Source organism: Taudactylus pleione, unplaced genomic scaffold (assembly GCF_031769625.1).
Source record: "Taudactylus pleione unplaced genomic scaffold, aTauple2 ptg000360l, whole genome shotgun sequence".
Classification (NCBI taxonomy): Eukaryota; Metazoa; Chordata; class Amphibia; order Anura; family Myobatrachidae; genus Taudactylus; species Taudactylus pleione.
This window is the reverse complement of record NW_028284761.1, coordinates 4445175-4462399: the sequence shown is the minus strand read 5'-3', so window position 1 is coordinate 4462399 and position 17225 is coordinate 4445175. Positions and strand designations below refer to the sequence as shown.

The 17225-nt window shown below is 41.5% G+C and overlaps 1 protein-coding gene across 1 annotated transcript in view; it reads right to left on the bottom strand.

Moving 5' to 3' along the window:
- CSMD3 (CUB and Sushi multiple domains 3) overlaps positions 1–17225 on the bottom strand; it is a 1208248-nt gene that overhangs the window by 279924 nt on the left and 911099 nt on the right. Inside the window, exon 35 of the mRNA XM_088444368.1 lies at positions 9869–10072. Within this exon, the coding sequence (XP_088300494.1) occupies positions 9869–10072 (204 nt within the window). The remainder of the gene's footprint in view (positions 1–9868; positions 10073–17225) is intronic.

The following is a 17225-nucleotide window of genomic DNA, read 5'->3' as shown; positions in this document are numbered from 1 at the left end:
CTCAGTGCTGGGGGAAGAACAGCAAGATGAGAGTATGTTTGGTCTGATATCTATAAAGAGTTAAGTGAAACTGAAATGTATTTACAACTATCTAGCTAACAACCCTACATTATTATAACATGCAAAAAGACTTGTGAACAGAATAGAGAAAGAGAAAACTAACAACTTGGTAGGGACCATTAATCTTCATATTTCACCACCCAGAAATGTAGCTTGATTATGAGTTTGCATTTTAAATTGAGCTAAATAAGTAACCATCTTGATTACTAGGAACTATAAATTGTTGGGGTCATAGCAGCAATGGAGAGAGCTAAAAGACATGATGCAAAGTTCTATCCAGGAGCAGATATTTTGACTGCTTTCATTAGTCTGAAAAAAACAAGATTGATGTGTTGCATTGTCATTAGCATTAGGAGGTAATATATCACTGCCTGGGAACAGCATTATCAACTCCTTCAGAAGCTTTCCTTAAATGCAGAGAGACTGCGGGAATATGTAGAACAATACAACCTAACCCTGTAAAGATTACAGACGTAATGTCTTGTGCCATGCATAATTGATCACATCAGTGGGAGACTGGATGGATATAAAATCAGTGGCATTAAAATGTTTAAATAATTACCAGCAAAGGCTGGGCGGGATGATTGATGACTGATATCTGTAAGTAAAACAATCTGAGGACACACGAGACATACAGCAATTTAATATAGGCTCCTCTGTACTTCATTTAAAACACAGATCAAGCTCAATCTGATCCTAACTGCATACATTACCTACGGATTGAAAAATAATTGGATTTGAACCTCTTGTTTCATTTCATTATACGCACAGTACATCATATATTGAATGATTTCATTACCACTTTTGTTGCGGTGGGGAAGCAGATTCAATGGATAGATATAAAGGGTTTATATGCATAGGACAGGCCCTAGAGAAGGCATGTAGATAATGTCAGTGTGGCAGTATATTAAACCTAAGATACATGGCAAAATGGACATGGGTCATTTAAATCCCAGCAGCTTCTAGTTTACACGCAAGGGCCACCAAAATTGCCGGGTCTGGTACAAAAATACCCATATGGGGTTCTTGGCATGCCAACCCTCCTCCCATTTGGTAAGGTCATGCCCCCTTAAGCGGCACCACATATACAGAATGGGCCTTATATTCACAACAGCATGTCGCCATGTCCCCACACACTGGGCAGATTCCCCCTCCAATCATAAAAGGTTGCAACATTTCACATGGCAGCCTCCAAAAGAGTGGAGACAGGGGCAGAACTATGGGAGACAATGGAGGCGTCTGCCGCCGGGCACCAGTACTGAAGGAGCACCCCCTTCATTGTTCACAATATAGTCACCCCACTTAGGGCTGTAACTATGTACCCGGAGTGTACCGTCACAGCCGCCCAATACATTGCACCTATTCCCAGCACCTGAGGAGCCACCATACATTGTCAGACCATCAGCTGCCACCTCCGTCTATTGCCTGTCCCTACTCATTGGTGTCACTGCTCCTCAGCAGCTTCTTATGTCAGGTGACATGTCTGGTGTCCCTCACCCACAACTCTCCATTTCACTCCTCCCTGGTGGCTGCCCTAGCCTCAAACCCGTGCAACAGTCCCAATGCTCCCCCCCACCCACAACATTCCCATCCCACTCCTCCCTGGTGGAAGCCCTAGCCACAGACCCATGCAGCAGAGTCCTGAGTGGCTGCCTGAGCATTACGGCTGCAGATCTTCTTCCAGGAGCTGGATGTCAACAAGGAAGCACGGGATGGAGCCGCAGGTAAGAGGGCAGGGGAGGCGGGGCCTGGAGCACCAGCAACTGAGTCTGGAGGTCAGATCTTTGGTGGAGCAACTTCCCGGCATTTAATGCAGTCGGCACTAGACTGGGCATTTTGTGATTTGTAGTCCCACCACAGTGGAAGTCTTATAGTATCTTGACTTAAACTCAGTCTTCAAAGCTACCTCCATCAGGGGTATCAGGAGGGCTCCCCACCCCACATCAGGTAGCTTTCGCCAGGAAGACTCTGAGCCTCATGCTAGTTGCACCATACAGGTCACTATCTTATATATGATTAATGAATACAGATGTGCCCACATACATCTATCCTCCATGCACGACAAGTTGCGTTACACATAACGTCTGAGCGCAAAGGCACTTCATGCTAATTTTTCCCTTCAAATGCATCTTATTCGCAGAGTGATGCGAACAGGAAGCACAAGCAGCTTCTGCTAATTAAAATGATGTGAGGAATGCCTATATTCTATGTGCTACTGCAGGTCTATCTGCATGCGAAATGCTACATTACAGTGTCAGCGGCTGTGACGGGGTGATGGCACCAAATTATAACCTGCCTCCAGGCATCTGGGATGAACTTCCATACATAGTGAAAATTAACACTGTTTAACTAAATGTAACTATATGTAACTTTTTTCACAAAATATTTCCCCCCCCGTCTAGCCTTTTGCCAATAAACTCCTTTTGAAAAATTTGTCTCCATCACCCCTTGGACGCGGCATGATTTCCTCAATCTATAACATGTTGTTAAGCTCCTCTTCTGATCCCCAATATAGACATGAATTAGAGTGGAAGCAGGGCCTAGGCTTGGCCCCTGATGACCCTACCTGGCAGGGGATATTGGACAGAGTATCCCACTCCTACACTTATTGAGGAAACAGCTTACAAAATCTACTATCCCTGTTATTATATCCCTGACAGACTGAACAGTAGACCCTCCGTAGACCCAACATACTGGAGAGGATGCGACCATGGGGAGAAATTTTATCATATCTGGTGGACCTATCCTAAGGTTTCTCTAGTTTGGTATAGCATTAACAGACTCCTTGAAGTGAACAGAACCTTTTCCCCTTTCAACAGTCAAGAACTGCTGAAAGAGGAAACTGTCATATGCATGGAATAGATTACCTACTACTTTGATGATAAACTGTTTTATCTGGTGTGGGTGCCCTGATTCGTGAGTCTTGTAACTGCATTCCCACTACTGCACTTCCCACTAGTGTACATCCCACTACTGTACATCCCACTTCACTTTGCATGCCCAGCCCTCACCATTCCTTCCTTGATCACTTCCAATGGCTCAATTTGTGGGAACAGCTTTCACCTCCTCTATTACTATTTAGCCCTGTGTCCATTCTGTTTTCCCTACCCCCTGCATCCCTTTCAGTTACCCCAACCCCCGTCCTTCTTACTAAGAACTTTGTCCATATGTTGTTTCTGTTTGTCTTGACTCCTGTAATATGTTCTGCCATAATGTCATGAAAATGTTCGACCTGGTAAACACTGTTTTGCATAACATGTATATGTTTTATACCTATTGCTAGTGTCCTTCCTAAATAAAAGGTTTTAAAAATATGCTATTCATACTGTACATACTAACTATTTTTCAAATATCCTTTAAGAATGCCTTTGTCCAAAGAAGAATGTATAGAAATCAGTCTGATGACCAGATCTTGAAGCTGGTGCAAGGTTGCAATGGACTTTAACAGGAAACATGGAAAGAACATCACAAGCATGACACTGTTGCCAAACTTACAGAGAAGTTCCAGAAGACCGGATGTGTTACAGACCAGTCCAGAAATGGTTGTTTACGTACTTCATCCGATGAAGGTGCAACTAATGTGGTGCTGGGTGCATTGCAAGGAATCCCCCCAAAAGCCCACATTGGTTAGTTGCATAAAGTGGTGTCAGAAGATCAAGGATTATGCACATTTTGAAAAAGCACCAATGGCATGGTTATAAAGTGAAAACTACCAGGATAGATAGATAGATTTTTGTGAACAAGTAGTAACCAGTTGAACAGCAATGCAACCTTGTTTATTGATTAAGCTAATTGTTACATAAATGTAGACAGATAATGCATCTGCATCGGTTTTCAAAGCAAATGGCATCTATATGAGCATAACCTTTCAAAAAGTTGCATTTTTTTAATAAATTGTTTCTTTCCACTATGAAGAATTTTGAACCACCCTGTATTATTATTGGTGCATGTACCTACAGTACATGTGAGATAGGAGTTTTTCTCATTAAAAAAATGAACACACCCATAACTGTATCGACAAGACAGTAATTTTCAGGAGTCTATAGTCTCCAAATAAGCAACACGGTGCATTGCATGTGGAATATAATAGAATCTAAAGGATGCAGTGGAATATGAGGGGCTCTTTATATTTAAATGTGTTTTGTCTACTCCAGTCATTAAATAACCTAAATATCTCATTTTTGTGAGAATTGACAAAACCATGCTCTATCTGAGATGCTATTTGGGAGATGAGGAGGGTAACTCCATGAAGTCAAGTCAGGTGGGAGTTAATAACATGATTGCATCATAATGCTCCATCCGCTATGACACCAGGCCATAATTTGTGTCATTAAGTGCCCACCATCTGCAATGTGGTCAGACGTAACGTACCAGATCACGTTATCATGCACAACAATATCTCATTTTGGCATCAGAGAGATTGCCAGAGCCTGAGAGAGAACCCATTATTCCGGGAGACTTGTAAGCATGGTTATCTTATATAAAAGATCTACTGATATATTTACAAAGATATACTGTGCAGTTTGTAAAGTGTTTTAATACCTTGATTGAACTTGAGATGTTTGATAATGAATTCACATTTGCTGGATCTGAGTGTAAGCTATTGCTTTCTGTTTTTAAAGATTTTTCTAAAAAAAGAAAAGGTTTGCTACAGTGACATTCAATGGCATTACTGACAGGGAGTTTGTAGTATGTAACCCTCCCCCCCTCCACCACCGACCCAAAATAATATCTCTTATTACGTAAAAATCCATCGGTATTTTTTTTACAGCCAGCTTGTTTTTCTTTTTAGGTTTAGTGATTCTCTAAGTATTCCAGTTAAAAAAGACAGTTAAGTGCCAAGAAGTGTGATTAAGTTTTTTTAATTAAATCGAATTGATTGTTTTAATAATTTTTTTTTTTATTATACTATTATTATTTTACATTTATTACATTTTTTGTTTATTTTTTTGCTGTTCATGCAAAAAAAGGTCACTCTATTTAATAAACTCAGGGAAATAAACTTTTTTTTAAATTTAATTACACAATATGTACAGTATAATACACCAGCACCAACATTTCTGGATCTTAATTGGCTGCTGAAAGATACAGTACAGCTGCTCATTCTGAGGTGAGAGTAAATCAATGAAGAGTATGTAATGTAACTTTGCACCTTGGCAAAACCATTATACACTGCAGGGGGGGATGCGGTCAGAATGCTGCGGTCAGAATGCTGACGCCAGAATCCCAACACTTGTCAGAATACCAGCACCGGCATCCGACCACCGTAATACCGAAAGTAAGTACTGGGGTTAGGGAGAGGGTTAGGGTAAGAGGTTAGGGTTAGACACTAGGGGGAGGGTTAGGGTTAGGCTGTGGGAGGGGGGGGAGTTAGAATTAGGCACCGGGGATGGAGAGTTAGGGGTTAGGTTAGGCTTACTTACCTGGGGGCATTGGCATTCTACCCTGGTCAGTTATCCTGAGTGCCGGCATCCCGTACCCAACCCCTGCAGGGGGGAGTTGGGAAAATTAAAAATTTGCAGAGTGATTTTGATTTTAGAGGGGCATATCCAAACTCATATCTAATTAGCAGTGTAAAATTAAGGCTGTCCAGCATTCATGGGCTACATGCAAAAGCAGTTAGTATTTACCCTGCATGCAAAAAATATATATTTGCACCCCTTGCATTGCTACATGGTATCTCCAGGTGCACAGTTACTTGACTTTTTTATCTTTACTCCCACCTCAGAAACAGGCCAACAGGGTTTTACTTACAAATAAGAGTGCAAATGTGCAGTAAACCTTAGCAACCATTTAGATATCTTCTTTATTATTATCCAATATTATTCAAAGCCATTGATTCAATATGGGCTAATTTATGTACTTTTGCACGGATGGCATCCATAGCTTTGGTGGTTTAGTACATTTTAGCTTGTAAGCACTTTAATGAGCAGGACCATTGGTTTTCACGTGTGCATTTATTGTATGACACTATTTTGCCTACTCAGCACTGTGACACCTTAAGCTGGCCATACACGCTGCAATTATCGGGACGATCCACCCGATATCGGTGGATCGCCGCGATAATTGTAGCGTGGGGGGGGGGCGACCGAGGGTTAAATATTGCTCGGTCGGGCATGCTGGACAATCCTGCATGCGATATTTACCCGGTAACTGTCGGCCGCATCGGACAGTGTATGCCCAGCGCAGCCGACAGACGGACATTTCCTGTGTTCCTTCCTACGGAAGGAACAGGGAAATGTCTCTTCCCCCGGGGGCGGAGCGCAGGTGTCGGGCTACACACTGTGAGAATTCTCTCACAGTGTATGCCGCAGACATCTGCGGCTGGCAGCCGGCCAGATAAAATGTCTGTCGGTCTGACAGACATTTTATCTTGCCGTGTATGCCCAGCTTTACATATAACTAATAATAATAATAATAATAATGATAATATTAGTAATCGTAAAAATAATAATATTTGTAATATTAAAAATAATGATATTCATTTTAATATCTTGTATCACATGCTAAATATAGAGCACAATGTCACACTTCCAATAGTGATCATTTGGCAGGATAGTGTTCATGAAAAATGCATGGTATCATGGAAGAGAAATATCAAGCCTCCTATAAACTGGAAAAGTAAACCTGCATAGAAGTTGAGATCACTGACTAGAGCAAGTGAACAAAATATAACTATGCTAGTGTCAGTGTGCTTGAAGTTAATAAAAGGGTATATTTACTAAGCGTTGGACTTTCATTGCTTGTCGATGGTTCTGGCCACAGGATTTAAAAGGGCAATAACATTAAATGCAAAACCAGGAGTGTTTCACATTTAATATCACTTCATGAAAAATGTCCTCAATACCAGCCAACCATGTTGCTTAGCTCCCTGCAGGCTTTCTAATTGGGCAGCATGGTTGATGTAATGGTTAGCGTTACTGCTTCACAGCATTGAGGCCATGGGTTCAATTTCCCTTACAGCCATTACTGTTTGGATTTTGCATGTTCTCCCTGTGCTTGAGTGGGTTTCCTCTAGGTACGCTGGTTTCCTCCCACAATCCAAAAATATACTGGTAGGTTAATTGGCTACAAATAAATCAACTCTAGTGTGTGTGTGTGTGTGTGTGTGTGTGTACACGTGGTAGGGAATATAGGGCCTGATGCATTAATGATCGCAACTGTGATTGCGCACGCATTTGGTCGATTGTTGTGTTCTGTGCATGCATACGCATTTACAGTGCGCATGTGTGAACCAACCACTGTGATTGGACTGCGATTGCAGCAGTGCCTATGCAGACTCATCGCAGAGTGATTGACAGGAAGTGTCGTTTGTGGGAGGTGATGGGGGGGCGGTCGGCAAAACACAGGCGTATCAGTGCATTTGAATGGGTGTGCATAAATTATCCATTGCGATGCCATTTACAGCCTGAGTACTCTCAGCGTGCAATGAAGTGAGCAATTCCTGAGTAAGGTCAGACCTTGTGCAAGTGTGCTTGAGGCGGCGATTGTAATCGATGTTACCGATGGTTTCGCAGTCTTGCTAAGTATTACGAATGTGTGTAAGGTAAGGTGGGCGTCCTTATGTTGTGATGCGATGGCATTGCGATTGCAATGGATTAGCATAGTTTCGCAGTGAGATTGCGTGCTTAATCACTGTTGCAATCGCAGCTGCGATCCGTAATGAATCAGGCCCATAGATTGTAAACTTCACTGGGGCAGGGACTGATGTGAATGAGCAAATATCCAATGTATGCGCTGCATAATAATAATAATAATAATAATAATAATAATAATAATAATAATAATAATAACAATAACAATAATAATAATAATAATAATAATAATAATAATAATAACAATAACAATAACAATAACAATAATAATAATAATAACAATAATAATAATAATAATAATAATAATAATAATAATAACAATAACAATAACAATAACAATAATAATAATAATAACAATAATAATAATAATAATAATAATAATAATAATAATAATAATAATAATAATAATAATCATTTTCATCTGTTTCTTTCAGACAGGTTCTTAGCCAGAACTAATGGGCTATTAGAAGTGGACATATTTCTAACCATATTAAATCTACTTTCTCACCTCAAGATTTATTACATAGTTTATCTTACTTTTTTTATGGAAAATATTGTAATACGGTATGTCACTGGTAAATTCCATTTGCTGGGACTCCCAATCTTTGTCTATCAATTATAGATGACCTGTTTCAAACTAAAATGCTGCCTTTGCCAATGAATTATGATATATTCAGATAAATAGCCAACAAAAAAATCACCTAAAATGTCCTTTTAAAAAACTTGCAGTAATTATAAAAATGTAATTATAATAAATGTGCAATCTTTTCCAATAAGAGATTAGACAGACTGAAAGACACAACATCTTAGTTCAGATATTAGCAGAGTATTCTTTGTGAAAGCTCCCGTGTATTACTATTTTTATCACGAGTTCTTATACAAACGCAGAACAAAACATTTTGTCTACCTTCTTTCATTTTTTTTATGTATAATGCCATATGCCATGTAGAATGTAAAAATGGAAGGTGTTTTAATGCATTTTTATGTTGACTCTCAGCAGTAGTCAATGCAGCACAAACAATGAGTTGAATACTGTAGTTCTGTAGAAGCCCTAACAAGGAGAATGCCTGATTCTTCCATTATATTTTAAATATGTAAAAAAAAAAAAACATTGGGCCTGATTCAGAGCCGTTCGCTATTTGCGGTTGTTCGTTCAAAAACAAGGGGTGGCTATTCAAATGATCCGTTCGCAAATTGCAGTCTGTTCACACCTCTAAGTCTGAACGAGCGAGCAAAACATACGCTCGTTTATTTGATAAAAACGCCCCCTGGCCGCACGCACCATACGTCATGTCCGCTATTTATTAGATTAATCGAGTACATCGTACAGCGTATGAACTGCTCGCTATTCTTGTGGTTGGTGTTTTCAACCGCTATTTTGCGAGCAGTTCTGAGTTAAAAAAAACCAAGTGACGTGGTCAATGACGCTGCTGTATTAATTATGCACTCCCTTAAAACGCCCGTTTTGACCTTTAAGCACGCCTGCGTTCGAATTCCACTCCCCCGTTTACGCAGATGTGCGAACATCGCTCGGAACGAGCGTACTGCCGCTAGCGAGCGGCTCTGAATGAGGGCCATAATTTCAGATCAACACATAATTTTTTTTTATATCAGCTGACACTTTGAGGGAGATTTAACAAATTTTCTAAATTGGAGACACTGGGCCTGATTCAGCAAGCAACGCAAGGATGCGGACGCACGCAATTGGCAGCTGCGAGAATTTGCTAAATAATTAATACGCACAGCAATCGCAGTAGAATAAGCAGACGCCCAGCACTACATAATATCAATAGTGGTTGACCTGACCCTCCCGCAGACAAAGCGAGACTTCCTGTCTTCAACTAGACCTCAGGCCGCATCCGCCGACGCAAGGGCTTAATTATGCACGCCCCAGAAACTCTGTCCAAACGCACAGGCACACCTGCGTTTGCAGAATCCCCCCCCCTTACCACCCACAAATGTACTTCCTCACAATCATTCTGCTTAGGTCTGCGTAGCCTCTGCAAACGCAGTTTCCATGGCAATAGCTAGTTCGCGCACATGCACTGCATCTCATACGCATGCGTAGATTGCAAACATCGGCCGAGTGCATTGCGTTCCTCGCTGAATCAGGCCCACTACCCATAACCACCAATTAGATGGGTTGCTAGGGGTTCCTCTTTGGAAAGTTTGATAAATATCCCTCTGTAATTCAATAGTTTTGGGGTACTCACCGATACATGTTGGTAGAGTATCATTCCATTGAGCCAAAGCATTAGGCACTGAATCACATCTAATGGATACTGGTCCATGGAGGATATATCCTGGGTTACATTCAAAGAAGACGATAGAAGCAAGAGCAAATTCATTTCCAATTCTTTTTCCAAAGCGCGGTTCTGGCACGGAGCTACACTGAGTCGCACTTGTCCTTGGGACGGCTAGGGGAGAACAAATTGTAATCCTTAGAATAATTCAATTCCACAAAATTAGAATAAACCAGAGATACTGTACGTGCCAACACATACACAGGCAATTAGCAAGGGCAGTTTATCGAGGCAGACACAATATTTTGCTAAACACAACAGATTTCCAAAACTATAAAAAGAGCTTTGACACATAATCTTGTTTCAACAAATGTGACTTCAATCTTTATTTCTGCTAATTAGACTGATCTAGACAGACAAGCGTGATGCCTTAAATCACTGTGAACACATTTTCTAAATGTGAAAGTAAACTGTAAAACTAATGACTACATTGACGGAGGTGTGAGAAACTCAGGCATATACTGTATGTCAATTTTATAATGGATACACATAAAAAAAACCTTTAGAGCAGTATCATAAGAAGAAAAATTACCTCAGCGGCGTACGTGAATTATAAGGATTTTTTAACTGGTAAGTTTTTTAATCATAACCGGCACGAAGCCATAGGAGCAGCCCCTTCAATTAAACATATGGAGTTGAGATGATTAATTATTATATTTAAAAAAAAATGGATATATGATTCCTTATAATCAGTGGCGGATCTTACCTAGGGGTTGCGAGGCTGCAGCCCCCCCAGTATAATCTGCCACTTCAGTGAGCCAGTGCAGTCCGTGACTGCACTGGCTTCACTGTAAGTGGAGGTGGCTTCCCATTGGAAGTGTCACCTGCCAGTCAAGCTGAGGCCGGCAGTCAGGGGGAGTTGTCTCCACCCTGCCAGTCCGGGCTGCGATCAGTAGACAGCAGCTGTTCTGCCTTTCGGGCAGCCCTACAGGAAGCTGGTGTTAACCGTGCGCATGCGCTGCGCCACCGCCGCTCAAGGGTCGGTCCTGACGCCTGCCAGATTCATTGAGCAGGCGCAGGGACCTAAGCCAGCAGCAGCGGCAGCCCCCTTGTGGTAAGAGGGCAGGATCCGCTGCTGCATATAATCCTTGAACGGTTAAGGAAGTTTCATACATTGCGATAGTCCACCCTGCGCCAGCCCCACGCCATGAACATGTGACATCATGACATCACGACAAGGGAAGTAGGGATACCAAGACAATGAAGAAGCTGATCGCACCCAGCACCCGGCATGCAGAGGCGGTTTAAGAGGCGAAGGGGCCTCCATACGGGCCCCCACCTCTCTGTGGTGCAGTAGACTCTGGTCTTGTTCAACAGTCTACTGTGCATGCTCAGGTCTTCGTTAACATGGTGCCCACACAATGGTACCGGGTCACCTCTACTGTGCATGTGCAGGTCTCCGGTAACATGGCGCCCACACAATGGTACTGGGTCACCTCTACTGTGCATGTGCAGGTCTCCGGTAACATGGCACCCACACAATGGTACTGGGTCACCTCTACTGTGCATGTGCAGGTCTCCGGTAACATGGCGCCCACACAATGATACTGGGTCATCTCTACTGTGCATGTGCAGGTCTCCGTTAACATGGCGCCCACACAATAGTACCGGGTCACCTCTAATGTGCATGTGCAGGTCTCCGGTAACATTGGGCCCACTCTTTGGTACCGGGGACACATCTACCGTCATGCTCAAATCCCCAGAAAAATGGCAGCCACGCCATTTTTCCTGGTGTTTTGCGCTGTTAATGCAGTGCAGACATGGGACTCTGGATTGCTAAGTGTTAATTAAACATGGGTGCAGGGTGTGCGGTGTGATCCCCTGGCCTGGACCCATGGGCACTGCACAACCTGCACCAATTATAGATATGCCAGTGTCCACAAGCCAAATGAAAGTGCCACAATGGAGTTACAGTAAATACCCCCCCCCCCAAACTGCTTTTTTTTGTAACATGATTTTTTCTTTGCTTTTTCCACTCTCATCGTTTCACTCTGACATGGATGAGACATGGTCCAAAGTGGATAATGTAGTGAAATATATCATCATGACTGTCTTTCTCCCGCATGATTAAATGTACACTGTAACTGTACTTAGAGGAAATATATCGTCATTTTTAGTTGCTCTGACTACGCTCAACTCAGTTCTGAAAAGGGTTTATTTTTTAACAATGTGCAGAGCTTACAGTACATTGGGATACAGCTTCACTGACCTGTACAGAGATATAAACCCACTTTTTTCCATAGCTATGACTTCACACAACAATCATATTTTAGTTAAAAAATGAAGAAAAAAGCGTTAACTAAAAATGTTTTTTCTAAACAGTTGTCACTGTCATGTACGAGTATTTTAGTGACTATGGGAGAGGTGCAAACTGCCGTTCATGTGATAATCTGGGGCTGAATGTGACAATCTTACAAAGGATGAATATTGTTCTGCTCCCATAAGGCACCGCTGCAATACCCCAACCCTTATTTCCATCTATAACCTGAGTCTCCACCTCATCTGTATAAAGTTAATGTATGCAATCCAATAATTGAAAACACACATTGCCTCGTCCACAGCATAAAAACAGATACATACAATATATAATAAGAAACAAACAAAAATAGTTTAATAACTAAAAGCCACCAGCCGGCAGATTGTAACCCATACAATGATAACATCCTATATCTGCACATTACACAGATGCATGCCTGAAATTCTTGCACAGCAAGAATAGAACATTAATAATCTCAATAGTATTCACATTAAAAATATTCTCTGAGAAATAACTTTTAATAGGGGCTTATTCATCATCGGGGGCAATATGGCCCCGGATGATCAAGTATCCACCTCGCCGCGAGGGTAACTAATCACTGGAGCAATTCATTATTGCTCTGGTGTGGGGACAGCTGCTCTGAAAAGCAGCTGTCCCCTCAATTAGTAGCAGCGTTACAGAAGTACAGTGTTACTTACATCCTCTGGTGCCGGCTTCTGTGCATGTGTCACCTGCGGTCATGAATGCGCAAAGCAGCCAGGGAGGCAGCGAGGAGGCAGTGGAGGGTTTGCTGAATATCAGGTGATCCTATCAGACCCCATGGTTAACGGGCCATTTTAGTTATGAAGAATATGCCCCATAGACATAGTTTCCATAATCAATTTTTCCTCTAAGATTTGCTACTCACTGAATCAGACTAAAGTAAGTCTGTATTTGCCTAACAATCCAGAATGTCTGTTAAATTAACGATCCCCCCAAATCACTGCACTGTGGGAAAGGAAGGCCATGATGATTCAAATTCCACTAGCATGCCCCCTTGCACTTGCGCATGCTGGGCCAGGGGGCAGGCAGCCAGGTAGGCTTAGCAGCTTTCACGTCAATGGAAAGTGGGCGGGCCATGATGACTGGAATTGTAAAGCAGGGGGCAGGGCCAAGGTGCTGCAACTCAACATGAATTCAACACCCAGACAACCGGCATTCACTCAGTAAGTGCGCGGCTGCCTGCCGGCTCCAGGAGACTTGCCCACTCTTCTGGGTGGCTGATATAGGATGGAGGAGGAGCGGGTGATCCCTCGGGGATCACATTGGCCTCACTGAGTATTGTTCCGCCAGAACACATTGACCTCACTGAGTATGAGTGTGCTCCACAACACTACAAAAAAACAACTTTCTGTAGTGTAAGTGTCCCTTTAGGAGTTATTGTCTGATGTTCAATGTCAATCACACAATCCCCCTAATCTGCAGGAAACTGATGAAGTCCAGGGATGGGTGAAAATCTACCCCATCCAGGTTTTGATAAACTTAGGGTCACAATAATTAAATAGGGGAGACTCTCGTCTTTCATTCTTACTTGCAATTAAAAAAAAAAAACATTTTTGCCAATAAGGGTACATTTTATTAGGAGAAGGTATAAAAAAAATGAGGGCTGATTTCTAAAATGTCAATATCTTCTGAAAAACAAACAAACAAGGTATCATTTTCCTGGGTAATGCACTAAAAAATATACTGATACGTATTGGTGTTGGAATGTGACCAGTGTAAAAAGTGCCAAAATACAGTAGGCTCAGCCAAGGAGGGAATGGGTCTGTAGTTCAGCCCTGGCAGTCTGCCCAGTGCATTTGCCTTAGGTGCAGGCACTCATGAAGGGGGCGTGCCGTGACCCACCAGGCCCTGGCCTGGCGGCATGCCCATGTTTCTTCTCAGCCCATCACTGCTGTGGCTGCCCTTCCCCCACCCTGAGCGGCGTGCATAACCTGTATCCGGTGCCGTTGGGTTGAGGGCACTTCCTCCCTCCTTGAGCCAGCCCTTAAGCCATCGGCCCTTCTGGCATTTGCCAGAAGTGCCTGTTGGCTAGTCCATCTCTGGGCTCAGGACAGGGGTGTAAATAACCTCAGTAGTGATGAGATTCAGAAATCACTGCACCAGATACTGCCTGTATTTTCTTCCTATCAAGAGGGTTTTTTTGCAAATGTTTAAAGCAAACATAAATTAATATTTACTATTTTAATAGTACAAAACCAAGTAAAGCTCATGTTAAAAAAACAACACGTCCATGTGGCACAACCTGTTCATGCCCTGACATTTGCCATAATGAGATGACCTCAGAAAGCTCAGTGGGGGATCTGTACTGTGCCCTATAGGAGGGAAAAAAAGCTGGAGATGGGGCCAAGTGATGTAGGGGCTCAAATTGATATTTTGGATCGATCTGGTACCATTACCTGCTTAGCAATAGTGATATGAAGCTATTATCACTGGGGGGAGGGGCTCAATCTTCTTCAAGCAGAACCACCTCTTCATTCATAGTTCACCCTAAAGCTGCATGCTACAGTACCTGCCTCCTTCCCAGCTGCATGTCGCTATTAGTCTAGGCAGGGAAATTAATGAGGATGACTCAGATCTGCAGGATGGTGTTGGCAACTTGCTTGGGACCAATTATCCTGGTTGTCTTTTAGATCAGTATAAAGATTGTTTCCAACAGCCCTCCTCTTTCCAACGCTTCGTGATAAAGAATTTTGATTGGCTCGTTTCATTTTCTTGCATCTGATCTGGCTAATATTTCTTTATTAGTGACCGGTGAGAAGGTATTGATGCCACTGTTGTCATTTATATATACACATATTATTATATATTGTCATTTGATAAGTTATATTTGCAAAGTACTATTGTGGTCATCTGCTGTTATTTGGTGGGAAAACAAACTCACATTAAGAAAACAAAACAAGAAGGTGTTTCTAAACCATCTACTTGTGGGTTAGAGATTTTTGCCAACATGTATCTTGTGTGTGACAAGATGAAAAAGTAGCAACTTGTGCCACTTACTACTAAAGTTTTTTTTATTATTGTTGAAACAATATTGCTGCATACTTGTTACTTTTCAATAGTACAGTAAGGCAGACAGAATAAACAAATTGCAAATAACCTTATTAATATAGGTGGAAAATGAATTAAAAATGATTGAGGGGAGTGTCCATTCATTTATAGGATATTAACAGCACAATATAATCAGACTATACTTGTTTATCATTATTGTTTCTCAATCGATGTTGCTCTTTATAAACACAAGTGGATTTTTATGTATTAACCTCTAATGGTTATAGAACGCTCTCTGCAGTAGACACATTTTAAAGTTGAACAAATTACCTCTCTGACCGAATTAGTACAATTTCACATTGAGTTGAGAGATGTGGAATTACAGCTTTCGAGAATATTACGTCAGGTAATTTTCACAGAACATTTTTTCATGTTAGTAGCAATGGTTCAAAATAGTCAGTCCAATTATAAATATAAAAAAAAAATCTACTTTTTATATTATAGTTATTATTTTTAGCATAAGCAAATCTAATTCTATATTACCATTCAGCATATGTTGCCGAACAAAATGCAGTTTTTGAAAATACTAAAAATATAACACTAATGGCCATTTTGAAAATGTTTGTGGTGATCGTCAACAATGATTTCTTTACAAAAGCTAATGGTTTATTATTTTCCACCAGATATTCTGCTAGCCCGTAGAGCCATACATTCTGGAGAGCTGATGGTTCAATAAACATTACATAGACAAACACTGTTATTATAAGATACATACTTGAGGCCAAGCACATGCTTCTAATCACCCTTACGGAGTCTAGTATATGCAGCACCGATACAAGATCCGTCTTGGCATCGTTCAAAATGTCCTTTATAGGTTTTGCCTTTCCAACTGTCCTGATTTCAGTGGGGCAGTCCTGATTTCAGGGCTCTGTCCCACCTTCCCAATCAAGACTTAATTGTCCCGATAGGCCGGGCAGTTAGGAGATAATTCCCTATTCAATGAGCAAGCACCAGTAATGATCTGCCTCCTGAAATGTACATATTCTACTTTGTTGGGATCAGCACTATAAGCGTTGATGCAAATACGGCTAAACAATACTTTGCCCATCGTTGCATGCCCCTTCTGTCCTCTGTTTTGTCTTTCTAACCCTAAAGCATCGTCAATGCAAAATGCATCCCAGTCATCAATTGCACAAATGCATACAGTAAGACTTTTTTGGTGCACATGCAGAGTATAAAAACGCAATTTGCTTGTTGGGGAAAAATTACATCTTGTGTTTAAGTACAACTCTACATGGGCATCCCAACTTATTTGAAAAATATTTAGAACTTCATAAAACTGTGTTGCCTTTATCTTCTTCATTACTTTTTAGAAAGGACAGCAGGTGCTGCCACTGTAATGGCCAGTGCCTGGCAACATATGCCATGGAGGATTTCATGCTGATGTTACTTATTTGTAGCACCAACTATGCTCCTTTCTCCCCAGGTAAATAGGTGTTGTGCTGAATTACAGCATTCTGACTAACGGTCCTGGAAGGTTTAAATTGTTTGCTTGGCGGTTCATCCATTCCGGTGATAGTTCTGGCTTTGGTGTAGTGACTTGTGCTCTTGAACGCTACTTACTATTGCTGACCTGGTTCCATATATAATTTGATGTTTTCTTTCGCCTGACCTTGGCTTTTCTTATAACTAGGATTCGTGTGTTGCCAGCCCTGACCCCAGCATGTTTAACCTTATGCTGTCTGTCTACAGGACATGACCTTAGTGTATACTTTTGGCTTTGCTGGTTTACTATAACTTCAAATTTTGGACTCTGCATTAAAGCACCACTTAGTAAATAGATTGGCAAACACTTATACAGTATGTAGTCAGATTTAATTATAAGTGGGTGTTTCATATTACTCAGTACATAACTGTGCATTTCATCTGCAACTATACCCTGACCACTACATATCCATTTGCAATTATACAGATGTTTCC